The sequence below is a fragment of the Megalobrama amblycephala genome, linkage group LG6 (genome assembly GCF_018812025.1).
Source record: "Megalobrama amblycephala isolate DHTTF-2021 linkage group LG6, ASM1881202v1, whole genome shotgun sequence".
NCBI lineage: Eukaryota > Metazoa > Chordata > Actinopteri > Cypriniformes > Xenocyprididae > Megalobrama > Megalobrama amblycephala.
Window position 1 is genome coordinate 41623456 of NC_063049.1, and position 21547 is coordinate 41645002.

Here is a 21547-nt window from a genome sequence, read left to right on the forward strand (position 1 = left end):
AATGAAAACTGAAAATATAAAAATTAAAGCTGTGTAATTCTAAATATGAATAAATACTATAATTCTGTATAAATAACATTAAAATAATCTACAAGGCAATGGGGAAGAAATGTCATTTTCAACATCATACAGGTTTGAAATTATTAAATAATGACACCATTTTATTTTTGAATGAATTCTACCTGTGATATAATGATTAAATTGAACAAACAAATATGATTTAATTTCATGAAAAATGTGCTGCATAGCAGAAGTGTCTCACTTTCTCACTCTCTCTCTCTCGCCCTCCACCCACCTTGTGCAACTTCAGTCCGGGTTGACCCTTCGGGTCTCACATTTAACCAGCAGTTTTCTAATTGCTTGCTGGGATTTATGCAGAGGGCAGGGGCCTGTCAAGATAGTGTGAATAGGTAGGTGGGGCAAATCTTGTGACTTTTCTGCCTCCCTCCCCCTCCGGTGTGTGCACGCGGGGGGCAGACGGAGTGGGACTCACCCCCACTGGATAAACGGTGGCAGGTGATTGGACAGAACCATGGTGACATGCAGCAGCGGAGGCTGCACTGAGCGTGCTCTCTCTAATTACCTCATTTGAGCTCGGCTGCAGACAGAGAGGAAGCTCGCTGCTCCCCCGGTAGACACTTGCGTTTATGTTTTATGTTCACTCAACTCTTGAGAAATGCTGTGCACTCAGCCCTACATAAGCTGCCGAGCTAGTCCCAAATCACAGCCCTGCCTGCCGCCCAGCACAGGGGTAAGTTGCGCTGAAACGCCAATTTACTCGTTTATTTTATTTTATTTTTTCATGTATGTGTGCGTGTGAAATCGATGCGAGGGGTTTGTAATGCTGCTCTGTTTCTCCGTGGGATCATTTGAAAGCAATTCACCGAAACTCTAACAGCTCTAAAAGGAGATTATATTGGGTCCTTCAGCTCATCATACGAGGATATGAGGCGTAGCAGGGAACTCCAGCGCTCATGAAAGGGAACATTCATGACTTGTCCTGCAGCACAGGCTGTCTGCACTTTGAATGAACGGGTTGTTGCATACTGTATGTAGGACATCAAGTGAAATTTAGTTCAAAATGTCCTTGTGGGATGGTAAAGGAGTGTGTGTATCTAATGATCATCACTAGAAAGGTAAAATGGCAGTGTGACAGATTAACTCGTTTTTAAAGTTACCTCTTCCTTTGCATGATTGTGTTCAGAATAGCATGCTATTGCTATACTGTGTCAGCTGTGCACAGTATATGTGAATTTTCTAACTATATTTGTTAAAAGGTTCAGTGTACCGCAGAGCTTAAGTGGGGTACTGTATCCAACAATGCAATGTGCTTGATTTGACCTTCCATTTTCAGCATGATGAATGAATCGGAAATGACATCTGCATCTCTTTCCTGCTAAAAGTTACGTTTTTTATTGTACACGCAATTAGATTAACTGGGTGGCACAAGGCAATGTGATGAGGTCATGTGACAGCCACCGTTTAAACTGTTAAATATCATCCTATTAGAATGATTTCTGAACGATCATGTGACACTGAAGACTGCAGTAATGATGCATCACAGGAATTTACATTTTAAAATATATTCACATAGGAAACGGTTATTTTGAATTGTAATAACATTTTTTTTGATCAAATAAATGCAGCCTTGGTGAGCAGAAGAGACTTTTTTCAAAAATATATATATATAAAAAAAAAAAAATCCAACCCCAGACTTTTGAGTGGTAGTGTTATTTATTTATTTATTTATTTATTTGGCAGTAAACAGTTCATATTGTGCGGTATTGCAGTACGCTACACTGTAAAAATAAGTTCAGAATACTCAAAACATTTTGAGTGATTACCTCACAACATTTAAGTAAACAAACTATTTTTTTTTTTTACGTTAGTAGAATTTAAAATTTTTTGACAAGTTGGGCAGGGCCAAGAGCTGTGGTGCACAGGTGTCTCTCATTAACAATCACGTCACCGGCATCCCTTCACTCCCACAGTTCTCAGCCTCTCCCAGCTCATCATAATGTTAATTACATACAGTTAATTTACATAAACATCACATTCAGATCTTAGTTAAATGTTAGATAGCAAATACACACATGCTATTATAATGATCTAAGAGACTGTCATTATATACTTGCATGTATATAATCAAACAACATACAGTATAGGCCTATGTGGTCATGAAAGTTTTGCAGCCCATCCTCAACCTAACCACAGGCTCTGCTCTTCACCACAATGGTGACCCTACAAAACTAGCATAACATTAAACACTAATTTATGTCTCCCTATGTTAATCTTGTGCATAAACTCACAAAATAACACTTAATATCAACATTTATTTATACAATCTGATGCAATGCATGCTGGGAATTAGAAATTTGCTGCAAATCAGCTTAATCATATTAAAGGGTTAGTTCACCCAAAATGAAAAATCTGTCATTAATTACTCACCCTCATGCCGTTCCACACCCGTAAGACCTTCGTTCATCTTCGGAACACAAATTAAGATATTTTTGATAAAATCCATTGCCAGCAAGATAATTAACACTTTCAATACCCAGAAAGCTACTAAAGACATATTTTCAGTGGTTCAACCTTAATGTTATGAAGTGACGAGAATACTTTTTGTGCACCAATAAAACAAAATAACGACTTTATTCAACAATATCTAGTGATGGGCGATTTCAAAACACTGCTTCATGAAGCTTTATGAATCTTTTGTTTCGAATCAGTGGTTCGAAATGCGTATTAAACTGCCAAAACACGTGAACCATTGAAATTTCGAAACACTTATGACGTAACGAAGCCTCGTTTACTGAAATCACGTGACTTTTGCAGTTTGATACACACTCCAAACCACTGATTCGAAACAAAAGATTCGTAAAGCTTCATGAAGCAGTGTTTTGAAATCGCCCATCACTAGATATTGTTGAATAAAGTCGTTATTTTGTTTTTTTGGCACACAAAAAGTATTCTTGTCGCTTCATAACATTAAGGTTGAACCACTGTAGTCACATGAACTGTTTTAAATACGTCTTTAGTAGCTTTCTGGGCATTGAAAGTGTTAATTATCTTGCTGTCAATGGAGGACTCACTGAGCCATCAGATTTTATCAAAAATTTCTTAATTTGTGTTCTGAAGATGAACGAAGATCTCACGGGTGTGGAACGACATGTGGGTGAACTAACCCTTTAAGTTGAGCTTACAATGAAATGTTGAGTTCACACAACTTTTTTCTATGAAGTACAATGAACTTTAATTATTATTTGGGTGAATCAAACTCATTTAATTAATTTCACTGTTCCATTTGAATACAGTCAAAGCCTCATTCTGGTTTAATTTGTTGCAGGTAATCAAAGTATACAGTGAAGACAACACCAGCCGTGCAGTGGAGGTGCCCAGTGACATCACTGCCCGGGACATATGCCAGCTGTTCATCCTGAAGAACCACTGCATTGATGACCACAGCTGGACCCTGTTTGAGCAGATCCCACATCTGAGTATCGGTAAGCTTCTCTTTCCTGAGTCAACAAGCATCTGAACAAGAAACAAATGCAGCAAAAAAGTGCAACAAATGAATGAACTGAATATTTTTGGAATGTAATGCTGTCAAAAATAAAGGGCATTTCATCATCCATTTAAGCTGATTATTGTTAGGAGGATGTACATTCTGATTCTGAAGAGGTAGAATCATAAAGGTCCATGGGCCAGATTTACTAAACAGGGCAAATTAGCATGAGAGCACAATTCCAAAAAAAAGTGGTTTTCATTTTAATGTAGTAAGTAAGTTTGTTATGTGCTTTTGTCCTCTTTTTCTTTGTTTTAATAATTTTAATACTTCAACTTATTTTATTTCAGTTTTATTTAGTTGTTGCCAAGGCAACATTTAAGGTTTTTAAGTTTAAGTTTATATGCAGTATATATTTATATTTTATTTTATTTCAGTTTAACTTTAATTAAAGACATTTTTTAAATAGGTTTAGATTTAGTTAAAGGGGTTAGTTCACCCAAAAATGAATATTCTGTCATTAATTACTCACCCTCATGTCGTTCCACACCCGTAAGACCTTCGTTCATCTTCAGAACACAAATTGAGATATTTTTGATGAAATCTGATGGCTCAGTGAGGCCTGCATAGCCAGCAATGACATTTCCTCTCTCAAGATCCATTAATGTACGAAAAACATATTTAAATCAGTTCGTCTGAGTACAGTGGTTCAATATTAATATTATAAAGCGACGAGAATATTTTCGGAGCGTCGAAAAAAACAAAATAACGACTTATTTGGTGATGGCCGATTTCAAAACACTGCTTCAGGAAGCTTCTGAGTGTTATGAATCTTTTGTGTCGAATCATGATTCGGATCGCGTGTCAAACTGTCAAACTGCTGAAATCACATGACTTTGGCGCTCCGAACAGCTGATTTGACACGCTGATTCATTATGCTCTGAAGCTTCATGAAGCAGTGTTTTGAAATCAGCCATCACTACATAAGTCGTTATTTCGGGGTTTTTTTTGGCGCACCATAAATATTCTCGTCGCTTTATAATATTAATATTGAACCACTGTACTCACATGAACTGATTTAAATATGTTTTTAGTACATTAATGGATCTTGAGAGAGGAAGTGTCCATTGCTCCCTATGCAGGCCTCACTGAGTCATCGGATTTCAACAAAAATATCTTAATTTGTGTTCCGAAGATGAACGAAGGTCTTACGGGTGTGGAATGACATGAGGGTGAGTAATTAATGACATTATTTTCATTTTTGGGTCAACTAACCCTTTAACAATAAAATTGGTGCATTGATGAGAGTTCATGAGAGCAGTACCGAAGTATGATTCATGAATGATTTGTTCTTTTGAATGAATCACAAAACTGGTCTGAATTATTTATTCACGAGTCAATTAGTCTCTTAGGCCCTGTTTACACCTGGTATTAAGATGCATTTTGGTCGATCGGATCACAAGCGGACGACGCTAAATACAGGTGTAAACGGGGTCTAAAACGTTTTGCGCTACTCCACTTTCGACAACTTCCAGAGGAAGTCGAAAATGCATTCGACCGAATTGCTATCATAGTGTAGATGCTCATGTGGTCGAATGAGTTTGAACCGTGCAAAAGGCCTCCTACTCTTTGGTTTGAAGATGAAAAATGTACCAAGCATAATGTTCTCTCACCATTCCTAATTTCTAACAAGCACTCAGCAAAAGCTCAAAAAGCTGTTCTCGAAAGCTGTTCTCTGTATGTTTTTTATTTTGTCCATTAGATCGAAAGATCTGAAAAAAATATAGCTTTAACCCCCCATAGACCCTCCCCTCGAAGAAATCAGGACAGAAGTGGTTGAAAATGGAGACAAGGTTTCAACAGGAATGTGTCTCCCTCGTCCACTTGTGATCCGATCGACCAAAACGCATCTTAATACCAGGTGGAAACCGGGCCATAACTCTAGCCTGATGAGAAGCGATTCTGATGCAGTAATTAAACACAGGCTTTGCACGCTGGTTTCCAGATTGGTGTGACTGTGCCCAGACATTCAACAGCCTCCGTCTGCTCACATTCGAGCAGGGTGTTCCTCTTCCCGGGGTTAAAGACGCCACCTGCATTATTTATCTTCTTGGTAACATGTCTCATTGCTGGAGTTTCACACAGGTAGCAGTGGGAACACTTGGCAGGATCCCTGTGTCATGATGTCTCTATTGAGAACAGCTCAAATTGGGAACTTGAAGCATGCTATTCCCTAATGAGTGAGACTAGGGAATAGTTGGTGATTACCAGTTTTAATATGCAATGATTTTCATGCACTTTTAGTGGGCCATTAGTTTCCTAAAGATGACTATATTTGGCTGTTGTCCAATAATCAACTAAGAAATCTACTAGCAACCAATTTGTGGAGGCAAAATTATGCCATGCAGTGATAAAATAGATAGATATACTAAATGTAATTAAAATGCTGAAAATATTAAGCTCCAAATGAAAGCATGAATTCAAGAGAGATCATCAACAGCACAGAGATGACGTAGCTCATTTGATCATAGCCAATGCAAACAACATTATTGCATTATAGCAGTGAGGATCTCTGGCCATTCACTGCAGTAACGCTATGGGAATTAATTAGTATTAGATAACAGTAGTCTAACTCTTCCAGATGGCTGCTTCTAAACAGATGCTTTCCATTTAGTCATTAAACTTGCATTTAGGGTTGCAGAAGCTGAATAATATTTAATGATAAAGTGGAATAACAAGCTCCCCCGCACATCATTCTCATTACTATTGAAGGTTGCTCATTATCAAGGCATAATTTTTGAAAGGAGTGTTAATAATTAATCTGTCAAGCCCACGGTGCTGTAGGATGGTAAAACTCAGAGCTGGAAACAAACGAGGGCAGTAAAATCTCATATTATCAAAAGAACTGACTCTATGTTCTCATTGGATAAGCAGCCTTCAAAGCAAGTGTACGGCACATCAGGGTTGCCAGGGTTTCACAACAAAACTTGCCCAATTGCTACTCAAAACTAGTTCAAAAACTAGCCCAATCACGTTTCGGGGGAGGGGGATTTCCCAGTAAAAATTGCTTTCCGGGGGATAAAATCCGCGTTTTTGGCAGGGTTCCCTTGATAAAATTCACAATCCAGGGTCTAAATATCACGTTATTTGGGGTTGCTTCAACCAGAAGACTAAGTAACCCAATACCACGGGAAACCACAGACTTGGCAACACTGCCGCACATGTCCTGGAAAGTGAAGCCCCCAGGTGGCTGGCAGCAGTATACGTCATAAACCCCGCCCCCTCCATGTAATCAAATGGGACATGAGTCAAACTAAAAAATCCAATTACACTTTTTTTCCAAAGATAGGGTTAAGTGTCATTTTAGGTAGTTCTTATCATGCAGATGCATGTTCAGGTGTTCGTTGTTCCAGTAAGTTTGATGCTATAAAAACGGGGTGTAACATCATGATTGGCGAGAGTATGTTTTTGATGCACATGTAAGGTAATTCATGAACAAGTGCTAAACTCACTTTTTGCTTTTGATTTCCAGAGAGAACCATAGAAGACCATGAGTCAGTTATGGAGGTTCAGTCTGGCTGGGGCATGGACTCACACTGCTGTCTGTACTTCAGGAAGAATTATGCCAAATACGAGTTCTTCAAGAAGCCTCTTGTAAGTGTGCTTGGTTCAGGAACTGTATAGACCCCTTAATCGCCTACGTCACTGTGACGTCACCGCTCTAGCTGGAGGCAAAACATAAATAAGAACTAATAGCGGGCACGCTAAAAGTTTAAGGTTTTGACTTTAAAATGTCGTCTTGTTGTGTTTTTGGCTGCCAGAATAGAAGGAACAGGACTTTTGGTTCAAAACTATAGTTTTACCAGATCCCGGCAGACATTCCTTCACAGAAATCAAAAAGATAATTGTGGTTGAAAGCAATACGGCGTACAGACTGGACGGAGACGATCATGAATAATGCTCGTGTTTGCAGTGCACACTTCATATCAGGTAAAATAATCGATGCATATGTAATGGTGAGTTGGTTTTATCTAGTAAATCAGCAAGTTTCTGTTTTATAGGTGAAAAGTCGCCAACTTTCAGCACACTAGCTAGCTTAAATGTTAAACAAACATACAGCGATAGATGTGTGTGCCATCCTTTGAATAGTCTCTTCAAATAATCCACATTGCTAGCCATAATCATAGTTAGCCCAGCGTTACGTTACATTAGACAATAAGCCTTGACAAAATTCCCCGAACCACCCGAAAGTAATTCATATGTTGTCTAGGAAATATCCAAAACTTAAGTTAATTTACAAAAATAGCTGTCACGGTCCCGCAGAGTCAGTGACTGTACATATTCGGACAGTTCTGAACCTTCTTCCGCATCTATGTTTAATAAATCCCTCCTAAAACATGCTAGCTTACGCTTGTCAACATTGAGTCCAGCGTCTCTTTTTGCCTCCAGCTAAGCCCCGCCCACCAGGAAACGTCGCAATGTTTACAAACTTTTAAGGGGTCTATACTCTACATTGTGGGGACGAAATGTCCCCACAAGGATGGCAATACCTTTGTCTTTGTGGGGACATTTTTTGGTCCCCATGAGGAAATCAGCTTATAAATCAAGGGATGTTTTTTGAAAATGTAAAAATGCAGAAAGTTTTCTGTGATGCGTAGGTTTAGCGGTAGGGTTGTGGTTAGGGGATATAAAATACAGTTTGTACAGTATAAAAATCATTATGTCTATGGAAAATCCCCATAAAACTTAGAAACCCAACATGTTTGTGTGTGTGTGTACACGCCTCACTGGTAATGTATAATTGATTCGCTGAAGTTTAGCCAAATATCCAGAGTTACCTATTCAAGGTCATTAAAGATTGAAACAGAGACACACAATAGGGCTTTTTAATTGTACTGGTTAAGAATTCAAGGTAATGCCTAAATAATCAAACACAGAACACTAAATCCTGTGATTTTAAAGGTCACGGATCCTAGCGGCAGATTTAACAAAGGTGCTTTAAGGAATTTCTTTCATAGCACACATAAAATGTCCCTAATACCTGACAGATTTCACTGAAATGGGTGTCTTGAGAAGTTGCAGAAACAGACAGTAAACAGCTTTAAAAAAATCAGTGAAGCAGGCACATTTTTGTAGTTGTTTGCTTACAAATGAAATTCACCTAAGAGTTATTTGTGTGAAGATGATGGAGATTGTATTTATGTGTGTGTCATGGTCTTTGCAGGACTTTTTCCCAGAGCACATGGTGTCTATATCGAGTGAAACCAATGGAATCATGAACCACTCACAACTCATACAGGTGATGATCTTCATATTATTATTATTAAGTATGGTAATCACAGCATGCTGATATACAGCCATATCGCACAACTACGAGTGTGATATTGTGTTTATACAACATTTCAATGGAGAACTACTTCCTTCCGCCACGGATTCAAATCTCAAGTTGACAGTTTCACCAAGCCTCTGTTACTAATTCTAAAATGTCACTTTAGAACTAGTAACGAAGGAACGTTGAGTCGCTTCGTTGAAACTCATTGTATTTTGTACAGTATTAGAGAGTGAGAGAGTTAGTATAGTTATAGTTAGTATAGTATAGTGTTTAACCACTATGAAATCCCCGAAGCACTGGCCGAGATGAAGCTGTTCTCGGCGGGTACTCGAGCACTGAACGGCCGCTGACGGCCTGGAGCTCACATCTCTGAAAACGTCTAAAATTGTAAAATAGTCTCTATGATTAAATATGAGTCACATATTTCAGGTCTAAACAACTACATTCTTGCCTAAAAAACTCTTAAAACTACAGTTTGTGGTACAAAAAAATATGGTGGATTTAGATCGCTTCAAGCGGAGTGATACAAACGGTGAAAAGGTACGAGTGCTGTTATCACTAGAATATTGCATGAATCAGATTTGAGAACCAGAAAGAACTTGTTGTATAAAACTGAATTAGTGCATCTTTAATTGAATTGGATAAAGGGTTTGTTTGAGTTTGTTGTGTCTGACGTTCCTCCTGCAGACGTTTCTCAGTTCCAGCTCTTGTCCTGAGATTCACGGGTACCTCCACGCCAAAGAGCATGGCAGGAAATCATGGAAGAAGTTCTACTTTGTGTTAAGAAGATCAGGATTGTACTTCTCCAACAAGGGCACATCAAAGGTGGGTCCAGATCCGTCACATAGCCGATGCTGCACCTGCTCTGCGTTCGGTTTCTGGCTTGCTAAAACTCTTCATCCTCTGATCTCAATGCCACAAAGTCTGCAGGGATTAGCTTTAATCATTCACAATACCACTTGCTCTTACTTATTACAATCCCTTAAAGGTGAACTGTGTGTCTAAAATGCGTCTTGAGTTGTGAGATTATGCAGAAGATCAGGAGCCGTTGGTTTATATGAGTTCATTCGGGTGCTGTTGTTCTGACACTTATCTGATGCAGCCTAGATGTGATACTCAGATCTACAGTAACAGTGCAGATTTATGGGGCTTTACTCAGTAGAACTGGTTGAGCTGGATTTTGTGTAACACTCCTGCTATGCCAAGTGCTGAACCCTTCAAAGTCACACAACAGGTGAGCTGTGTACCTGCACACTACTGTGCCAACCAGCACTACCCTTGCTCTCTCTCTCTCTTTTTTTTTTTAACAACAATAGAGCTTTTGTTCAGGATATAAGAGGACCTCACTTCATGATATCAGGCTGTTTCTATGGGCACTTTTGGTCCTGTGGACTTTTAGAAAATAAACTCTCATGAAACACTTTTCATACTCTCATTACCTTTTTTAATGTGTCTACCAACAATGTGCACAAGTGGACATGCATCAGAGGAGAATTCTGTGAGATTTCTTTTTCCCACCACATCTCTAATTGCATTTTATGTATCATAAATACACGCAATTTATATTCAATGCATGATTTGACTAAATAACAGCTTGATAGGAAATTGGAAAATTTGTATGTTCACATTTCTCAAATTGTATCTCCATACACACACACACACACACACACACACACACACACAATAGCAATTGTAATTGTATTTTATAGTTATAGTATTATAACTATAAAATACATATATTAAAATTTAATAATTTTTTTATAGTCATAGTAATTTGAAGTCTGGGTTTGAGACCCAATAAAACAATAAAATGTATAAAGCATTTGAAAAGTTGTTAAAATAAATAAAAGGATACATGTCATCCAAGATGTCTTTCTTTCTTCAGTAGAAAATAAATGTTTTTGAGGAAAACATTCCAGGATTTTTCTCCATATAGTGGACTTCAATGGCTACCAATGGGTTGAAGGTCTTCAAGAGCTTCAAAGAGCTCTACATGATCCCAGACGAGGAATAAGAGTCTTATCTAGAGAAACCATCGGTCAATTTCTAAAAAAAGATAAAAATTATATACCTTTTAACCACAAATGCTCATCTTGCACTGCTCTGCAATGTGCCACGCATTAGGTAATCATGTTAGAAAGGTCACGCGTGGCCGTTTGACTTAGTCTTTGCACGTTCGCTTTGCAAACACTGGATCGATACTTCCGCCTACGTCACATGTGACCTTTCCAACATGATTACGTAATGCGTGGCACATCGCAGAGCAGTGCAAGATGAGTATTTGTGGTTAAAAGGTATATAATTTTTTATCTTTTTTTAGAAAATGACCAATGATTTCTCTAGATAAGACTCTTATTCCTCGTCTGGGATCATGTAGAGCTCTTTGAAGCTGCACTGAAACTGACATTTGGACCTTCAACCCGTTGAACCCCAGTGAACTCCACTATATGGAGAAAAATCCTGGAATGTTTTCCTCAAAAACCTTCATTTCTTTTCGACTGAAGAAAGAAAGACATGAATATCTTGGATGAAATGGGGGTGAACAAATTATCAGGAAATATTTATTCTGAAGTGAACTAATCCTTTAATGTGACCTTGATATAACAAAAAGAAAAATGTGTAAAAAAGTTTTTTTTTTTTTTTTTTTTACAAAAATGATCTTAAAACAAAGGTATTGAAGAAACAGCTGAGTGATTCAGCCAAGCGATAATACCTGTTTCAGATCAGATCAGATTCTGCTCTGTATTTTCCCTTTTTTTGGCCATTATATTTCTGTGTCGAAGGTGAAAGAGTTCTGCCAGTTTGAGCCCACACCTTAGTCTAGCTTACTAGTCTGTCTGTCTCTGTGAGTTTGGAAACGAGACAGGTGAGGCTTATAAATGTGAGACACAAAGCCCGGCTTTGTTTGTGTGTGTGTGTGTGTGTGTGTGTGGTCATGATAAGCCCTACATTATGGGGACAAAAATAACCCAAAAACCTTTGACCCTGTGGGGACATTTTTTGGTCCCCGTAAGGAAAACAGCTTATAAATCATACTAAATTATGTTTTTTGAAAATCTAAAAATGTTTTCTTTTTAGAGGTAGGATAAGGGAATACAATATACAGTTTGTAAAGTATAAAAATCATTTATGTCTATGGAATGTCCCTATAAAACATACTAGTGGTATTTCTGAGATAAGGCTCCTGTCATTGCAACACATTTCCATGCTATCTCCTGCCATGGATATGCATATTACACCCTCAGTGTTTCTGAGCGGGCGAGAAGACAGCAGCCTTAGTCTCTGTTTGAGGTTTCAACACTGATTTAAATTCTGGAAAAGAGTTCAAACGCGTAAAATAACAAATTCTATGAGGTTCAAAGCTGAGAGACGTTCTTAAACCCACTTTAGATACTTCTGTACTTTTGATAACCAATTTGAAAGCATGTGAAAGTATAAATGAGCAGCGGTAGCACAAAGCAAGTTGAATTTTAAACAAACCAGTGCAAGAAACACAGCCTGACTATTCTAGTAAAATGTTCTGAATAGGAATCATGTTTTGATTTCTAACCCTGTTCCACAGAATTCCCAGTGGCTTTATGAAGACTCCCTCCTCATGCGCACAGGTCAACTCTTTTGTCTCTAGATGTCTGTGAACGGTCACACATACTCTTCTCTATATATCATTACAAATTCCATGCGTGTCGCTCGTGTCCTGACGGTCTGTGAGATGCCGTTCATATCTCGCATGTTTGGATTTATTCCGCGCTACAGCAGGCTTACTGCTGGAACTTCACGCTGGACAGGAATGTGAGCACACGCGCCCCTCATATACCCTCACACGTTTACTATATTATGATAGATGGCGTTCTGAAGTTAATATTCTATATTAAATGTGGTAACACTTTAGTATAGGGAACACATATAAACTGTTAACTATAAACTCCTAATTTACTGCTTATTAATAGTTAGTAAGTTAGTTGTTAAGTTTAGGTATTGGGTAGGATTAAGAATGCAGAATATGGTCATGCAGAATAAGGCATTAATACAGTATGTGATTAATAAGTACTAATATATATAGCCAATATTCTAGTAATATGCATGCCAATAAGCAACTAGTTAAAAGACCCTAAAATAAAGTGTTACCCTAATGTTTTATATATTATGGAATTAATATTTTTCTTAATTTCTTAATTTTTAACCTTCTATTCATCACATAATCTTGAGAAAAATGTATCACAGTTTCCACAAAATATGAAGCAGCATTTTTAACATTGATAAGCAACATTGAGCAGCAAATCAGCATATTAGAATGATTTCTGAAGGATCATGTGACACTTAAGACTGGAGTAATGAATAAATTATTAGGGATGCACCGATATTAAAATTTTGGCCGATACCGATAACCGATAATTCTTTATATTTGAAAGCCGATAACTGATATATTGGCTGATAAATCTAAATCCAATTTTTTATATAATTTTTGAGAGCCTGATTACAAAAACAAAAGTCTCACCATTAAAGGCCATGTCCAAACACGATTATAATGTTCTCATTATAATTTTATGTAGCTAATATGACAGAATTGTGCTGCACATGTTGAACTAAACTGTATTTTCCTTTTATGATTAAGTGACATTAATCATATTTCAAGCAATTCAAAACCATCATTGCGAACAGTGCGCATCTGAAGTGTCTCATCTGAAGGAAATAATCCATTATTTATTGGCTTTAATATATCGGCCACATTTTCTCATCAGGCCAATAAGAATATAACTTATAACTTATGCATGAAAATATAACTTATGCATGATGCATGATATATCGGCCACCATATCGGTATCAGGCGATAACATTAAAAATCGGCTGATACCGATATGGTGGCCGATATATCATGCATCATGCATAAGTTATATTTTAAAATCTATTCAAATAGAAAGCAGTTGTTTTAAATTGTAATAATAATTCACAATATTACTTTTTTTTACTGTTTTTTTTTTATCAAATAAATGCAGCCTTGTTGACTGCAGCCCATTCTTTTTTATCTCTATATCATAATATGTAAACATTGTCTTAAAGCATATATTTGTAGTAAATATTTACACATTTTGGAAAAACGATTCTGATCATGAACTGGATAACAGAGAAGAAAACTTGTTTAATTTGTTTGTTTTGTAGATTTAGTAGCTAATTTAGTAGTTTATTTAGAAATAAATAGCAATGAAGTTTGTTTTGGATGTGTAATTCCTATTTTAATGTTGAATTATTATTAATACTATTATTATTTTCTCTCTTCTGAAGGAACCCAGACACCTGCAGTTCATTGCAGAGTTCAGTGACAGTGACGTCTACACGTTATTATCAGCCAAAAAAGTTTACGGCGCCCCGACAGACTACGGCTTCTGTGTGAAGGTAATTCAATGCAAAGACTTTCTTTCATTTACAGTTTCTTTTTTAGTTTTTGTGCATGTTTTATAATCAATCACACTGTAATACTGAATTATACATGACCACAGCAGTCGAGGTCAGTGGTTTTATGATTTAATAAGCCTCATTATGTCTCAGATTTATTGTTTATTGTGGGTTTTATAAAACTGCAATCAAACAATCTGTCTGGCTTCTTATCTTTCGTGAACTTTGTATTGTGTCTTTAGTGTTACAAACATTGATCTCTGCTCTGACGTGTGAGAGTGGCTGGGAATATTAATAAAAATATCTTTAAAACATATCTTTGTATGAGTTAAAGGATGATAGTTATTTTGCAATAATGACCATTGCACCGCTTATCATATGGATACTTACCAAGTAAATAAATAAATGGAGGTGTAATATTGCTTGCTGTTTTGTTATATGAGAAAGAAAGAGATAGTGTAGTGATACAAGACACATGAAACTTTAGCAAAGCTTCTGGGACAGTGGTCAATTATACACTTTAGCATCATAAAAATTATTAGGAAATACAAGTCTAATTTATTTATATAGCACACACTTTGTACAATATTATTTCAAAGTGCTTTGCATATAAATGATTAAAAAATTGTCATAAAAATGTACATAAGAAAGAAAATGGAAATTGAAAAATGGATGAATAAATATACTGATAAAATAAATAAATAGATAAATTAATTAAAAATGAAATAAAGGTGTACAAGGAAGGAAAATAAGAGACAAAATGCAACTATTAGAGCACAGAATGGCAGCAATGAAGTATTTCAGAGATCTGTGCAAAAAAGGACACAATATTCCTCATTTAAATAATTCCCACCCAAGGCATATGCAAAATAAAGGGGCGGGGCTTGGTTGAGGTAGGTAGTAGAGTGTTGAAACTTGTGGTTATGGTAAGGGGCGTGGCATTTCCTGAACACACTCGAAGCGCTTTACCAATCACAACACGCTAATCTAGCCGACCAATCAGAGCACACTGAGCATTTCAGAAGGAGGAGCTTCATAGAGACAGGAACTAAACAGAGCGTTACTGACAGACTGGGAAGAGAGGAGCTGCAACAATGGAGAATATGTGAAAAATAATGTGTTTCTTGAACATTCAAACATGGAAACATAATCTAGTAGAGCCTAAAAACAAAATCAAGGCTTTGTAAAAGGGCATAATATGGACTCTTGAAAAGAAAACTGAGCTCTAAAGGGTTGATGTCTCTTCATATCCAGGCAAGCAAGTCAAATTCTGCACGTGACCTGAAACTGCTCTGTGCAGATGATGAGCAAACCAGGACGTGTTGGGTTACAGCCATGCGCCTCTTCAAGGTGAGAACTCCCTCTCTCTCTCTCTGTAAGGTTTGTTGCCATTGTATCCCCTAGTGACGGTGGCCATGCTGATCCCTTGGAAGAAACCCAATCTGTGTTAAAACCTATTGAGCTACCTATATAGGCGGCATTTTAAAGACAGGGTAGGCACTTTTTGTTATACTGGTTAAAACTCTCTTCACATCCTGATAGCAATCAATAATAGAAGTTGTCTTTTACAGTTCCTCCTGTATATGAAAAAAAAAAAAAAAAAAAAAAAAAAAAATCAAGTATATTTTTAGCTTAAAGAGTTAGTTCACAGAAAAATAAAGGTTCTGTCATCATTTACTTACCCTCATGTTGTTCCAAACCCATAAGACTTTTGTTCATCTTTGGAACACAAATGAAGATATTATAATGAAATCTGAGATATTTATGTCCCTCAAAGTCTATTCACCCAAAACTCTAATGCTTCAAAACGTAATAAATAAATCCATATGAATCTAGCAGTATAATCCAAGACTTCTGAAGAGACACTTAAAGCCCCATTTTAACTATCTAAGCTCATGGTCTAAATCGCACGGCTGGGAAAAGATGGGAAAAATGGTCGGTGCATGGTCCAAAAGGGTTGTACCTAGTCTCTTAATGAGTAATGGGTGTGCTTTGGGCGTAATATGCAATAAACCAATCAAAGTCTCATCTCCTATTCCCTTTAAAAGCCAGTTACACTCGCGCCATGGCGGATTCGCTGTTTACATGATGTAATTTGCAAGCGAAAAAACTGAACACTTCTCTAGTGAGGAAACGGATCTGCTCGTGCGCGAGGTTAAAGCTGGATTCCACCAAAGCATTGTTATCTTTATGCACACAATAATAATCTTTTACATTGTAATCCTTTTATTTTTAATATTTGGCATGTTTGTGTGTTGCTGCGTGTCCCTGTGCACCCGCATATACACTGCGTTCCAAATTATTATGCAAGTGACATATCAGTAAGATTTCAGTAGAATAAACATTCAGATTTTAGCTTTTCTAAGAAAATGTATGTTTGCTTATTTATCCATGTCTTTTTAGATAACTGATATCAATCTCAGACAAAATAATTTGCCAGATCTATGGAAACCCTACTCAGACGTTGTTCCACATTATTAAGCAAGTCAGAGTTCTCATGCAATATTGGGAGGAAGAAAGATCTTTCTGAAGATGAAAATCATGAAATGGTCCAATGTTGTGCAAAAGGCATGAAAACAACTAATATTTTGTGAAACTGAATGGAGATTATCAAATTATCATAAGATTTGTGAGTGATTTAGAGCACAGAAGAACTCGGTCAGATAAAGGCTTATTAAGGAAAGTTCCTGTCATAAAAATGTATTGTATTAAAAGGGCAGCTATAAAAAAAAGCCAGTGTTGAGCAGCAAACAGGTATTTGAAGCTGCTGTGTCTCTGGAGTCTCAAGAAGCTCTCCATGCAGGCTGGCAGTTGTGTGTAAAGATGCATTTTATCCACCACTAACCAAACCTAACAAAGAGAAACATTTACAGTGGGTGTAGAAATACATTTTCAAACAGTTTTATTGCTGTGCTGTTTTTTTTGCAGCATGGGATAGTGCATAGTGCATTGTATTTCAGAAGGCACTATCCTCCTTTTAATATCATAGCTGAAAATGGCCAGTTATGAACTTCACATATCTTGCAAAAGTCATTTTAATACCCTCAGAGACCCTAAAGGGACCTTCCATCTCACTTCCCAATAATCCAGCCCAAATCATCACCCGCCAGCTCCTTGCTGACGTCGCAGTCTTGTTGGAACGTGGTGGCCATTCACCAACCATCCAGAAATCCATCCATTTAGACCAGCCATTGTAGTACGGCATTAGTCAGTGAATAAAACTATTTAAAAATGAGTCTTCATGTATTTCTAAACCCACTGTAAATGTTTCTCTTTGTGAGCTTTGGTTAGTGGTGTCTAAAATGCATCTTTACGCACAACTGCCAGCCTGCATGGAGAGCTTCTTGAGACTCCAGAGACACCAGCAGCCTTCAAATACCTGTTTGCTGCTCAACACTGGCTTTTTTTTATAGCTGCCCTTTTAATACAATTAATTTTTTTGACAGGAACTTTCATTAATAAACCTTTATCTGACCGAGTTCTGCTGTGCTCTAAATCACTCACAAATCTTATGATAATTTGATAATCTCCATTTAGTTTTCACAAAATATTAGTTGTTTTCATGCCTTTTGCACATCATTGCACCATTTGATGCTTTTCATCTTCAGAAAGATCTTTCTTCCTCCCCATATTTCATGAGAACTGTGACTTGCTTAATAATGTGGAACAACCTCTAAGTAGGGTTTCCATAGACCTGGCAAATTATTTTGTCTGAGATTGATATCAGTTATCTAAAAAGACATGGATAAATAAACAAACAAACATTTTCTTAGAAAAACTAAACGTTTATTCTACTGAAATCTTACTGATATGTCACTTGCATAATAATTTGGAACGTGGTGTAGATGCATAATACTAACATGCTCTTATAACAAATAACAAAACAAATATTGCGCCATTGACTTTAGAGCAGGTTTTTGTTGGTCAATGGTGCAGTCTATTTCAGCTGCCTCAAAATAGCAACGTGCCAACAATGCGCCTGAACACACCTCGTTTTCAGACCAGCACGCCCATGGGCGCAAGTGCATTTGCTATGTAAACAATGTGGCACAGGACATGAAAATGATAACTGCGTCGGGCTGAAACTAGCAAAAAACACTTGTCGCACCTGGTGCCGCATTGCACTGGGTGTATGATAGGGCCCTTGATGAACGCTTTATGGGCAGATTTAATTTAGGCTTTTATTCACATATAAATATTGATCAGCAAACAGTGTTTACAGCATTCAGTTTTGGCAAATGGAAGCTCAAGCATAAGAATCAATGAGGTTTGTTCTCACACATCAAGCAAGTACTGCTGAGCTTCTGTTATGTTCGCTGATCAATGCTTATATGCGAATAAAAGCCTAAATTAAATCTGTTCAGATTTTGCCCCATTAAACAGCTAACTGCAGCTTCTCAAGTTACAAATGCCTATGTAGGCAGTTTACAGTACGTTGGAACAGAGCTATAATGTGTTTGTTTGTTTGTTTATTTACAGTATGGCATGCAGCTTTACCAGAACTTCATCCAGCCGTATCAGAAGCAGAAGAGTTCTCCAATGGTGAGCTCCAGACACAGACTGTGATGTATGTTTAGCACAGCAGAATGATTAAAGTATTGAGAAGCTCCGTGATAAGCATAAACACATGTTACAGTCATACAATGGAAATCAGCAGTGAAATACTGTCATTTTTGCTCAGCACATCCTTTTTTCATCAGAACACACTTTATTGTTTTAAGAAGACTTCAAACTCAAAAGTTTAAACTTTGTGGATAAGTAAACATTTTGTGTGGGGAACTTAAATATTTCTATGGAAGCTTGTTTCTCTTTTGGAATAAAACAGCCAATAATTCTGAGTTTTTATCTCACAATTCAATTTGTTTTTCTCAAATTTGTAAGTTTATATCTCATAATTCTGACTTTATAACTCACAATTCTGACTTTATAACTTGCAATTCTGACTTTAAAACTCGCAATTCTGACTTTATATCTCGCGATTCTGACTTTATAACTCGCAATTCTGACTTTATAACTCACGATTCTGACTTTATAACTCGCAATTCTGACTTTATATCTCGCAATTCTGACTTTAAAACTAGCAATTCTGACTTTATATCTCGCAATTCTGACTTTATAACTCGCAATTCTGACTTTATAACTCGCAATTCTGACTTTATAACTCACGATTCTGACTTTATATCTCGCAATTCTGACTTTATAACTCGCAATTCTGACTTTATATCTCGCAATTCTGACTTCATAACTCGCAATTCTGACTTTATAACTCGCAATTCTGACTTTAAAACTAGCAATTCTGACTTTATATCTCGCAATTCTGACTTTATAACTCGCAATTCTGACTTTATATCACACAATTCTGACTTTATAACTCGCAATTCTGACTTTAAAACTAGCAATTCTGACTTTATATCTCGCAATTCTGACTTTATAACTAGCAATTCTGACTTTATAACTCGCAATTCTGACTTTAAAACTCGCAATTCTGACTTTATAACTCGCGATTCTGACTTTATATCTCGCAATTCTGACTTTATAACTCGCAATTCTGACTTTATATCTCGCAATTCTGACTTTATATCTCGTAATTCTGACTTTATATCTCGCAATTCTGACTTTAAAACTCACAATTCTGAATATATAACACGCAATTAATTATTCCATATACACTATTACATTATCTGTCAGGAGTTAGTAAGCAATAAAGCACACGAGACAGAAGTAGTGAACTTTATCCATCCTATTTACTCCTTCACTTCTGTTGTGTTCCTTCAGAACACGACACTTCAAAATAGTAATTAACAATACAATTATTTTCATATCCAATTGATTAAAACAAGTTGTTTTCCATATGTTTAGAGGCCGCAGCCACTTTTCTTTATTCATCATGGAAATAATATCACAATGCAAATCAGTTGCAGCATTTAAAAAAATGAGCTTCACATTCAAACAAAATAAAATTTCTTATTTCTTCTGATTTTGGGGCAAAGTATGACATGGATGAGGTATTTCCTTTATTTATTTCCTTCACTTTGTTACTCAAACACAAAGAAGCAGTTGATGCAGAATGAGGTGAAGCTGTTGTCTTTGTGGAATGATTCTGTCATCCAGTGTTGTAAACCCTCACAGCTTGTGTATTAGTGCGTTTGTATGGATACGAACACATGGCTGAGATTAAGGACCTTTCAGATGTCATAGTCACTGCTTCTCTCACTATAGGGATCACTGTGGAAAGGAAATGCTTCTTTTGTTAGATAAGTGAGTGTGCTCTTGAAAACCAGCACAGCCATAAGCCCCCCACAACTCAAAATCCTTAAGAGCATCTGAACAAAGTAACCAGTGTTCATGTATAAGAATAACAAAATTCCTCTTCTGCTCCATCAGAGAGAGAGAGAGAGAGAGAGAGAGCAAATCAAATCTGGCTCTGAATGTGTAGATGATCTCAGACGACTGAGATTCGTAGAATTCCTAGATGATCTAATGACATTATCTTCTGTAGAGCTGCTTTACAGCGGAAATTGAATTTGTTTTATAATTGGTTTTTACAGCATTAAAGTTGGCATGAAACAGATGTTGCAATAGTCTGTGACGTATATCTGAGTGAAATGGCTTTTAGAACAAGAAAAAGGCAGGATGGGACTTGATTTTGTCCATGGGGAATTGATTAGATGGTTGTGGTTTGCTATTGGTGGATCTCATGTGAGTGACAGGTTGGTTGCTCCGCCCTTGTGCCAGTAAACACGTCATCAGAGAAGAGAAGAGATGTCGCTGTATGCAAGAGGGAGAGGAAGTTATTTTGATTAAAGATTACCAAGGCACATGAATTAAGAAAATAATAACGTAATTTACAATAAATACTACATTAAAAAAATAACAATTGTCAATTTTTGTTTTATGATGATACTATTATTTTCCTGTTTAATACCATGAATCTGATTTGAAACTCTATATTGTATAAAGCGCTATAATAATAAATGTGACTTGTCTCGACTCAGAAAGGTCTGAGAACTGATCTTTAACCAGATTAATGTTTTGTTTTAAAGGGGATCTATAATGCCCCTTTCACAAGATGTAATATAAGTCTCTGGTGTTCCCAGAATGTGTCTGAAGTTTCAGTTCAAAATACCCCACAGATCATTTATTATAGCTTGTCAAATTTGCTCCTATTTGGGTGTGAGCAAAAACACAGTTTTTGTGTGTGTCCCTTTAAATGCAAATGAGCTGCTGCTGCCGGCCCCCTTTCCAGAAGAGGGTGGAGCTTTAGCAGCTCAACAATAACAAAGCTGGAGAATCTCACGCAGACAAAATGAGGATTGTCA

The 21547-nt window shown here is 36.9% G+C and overlaps 1 protein-coding gene across 4 annotated transcripts in view; it reads left to right on the forward strand.

The window, feature by feature from the left end:
* grb14 (growth factor receptor-bound protein 14) overlaps positions 1-21547 on the forward strand; it is a 91529-nt gene that overhangs the window by 63828 nt on the left and 6154 nt on the right. For 3 of the 4 annotated variants that reach the window (XM_048194671.1, XM_048194672.1, XM_048194674.1), the window contains 7 exons: positions 3347-3503; positions 7038-7159; positions 8730-8804; positions 9525-9662; positions 14118-14228; positions 15483-15578; positions 18708-18770. In XM_048194671.1, the coding sequence (XP_048050628.1) occupies positions 3347-3503; positions 7038-7159; positions 8730-8804; positions 9525-9662; positions 14118-14228; positions 15483-15578; positions 18708-18770 (762 nt within the window). Of the gene's footprint in view, positions 1-591; positions 752-3346; positions 3504-7037; positions 7160-8729; positions 8805-9524; positions 9663-14117; positions 14229-15482; positions 15579-18707; positions 18771-21547 lie in introns of those variants that run through there. The other variant, XM_048194673.1, reaches the window with a different exon arrangement.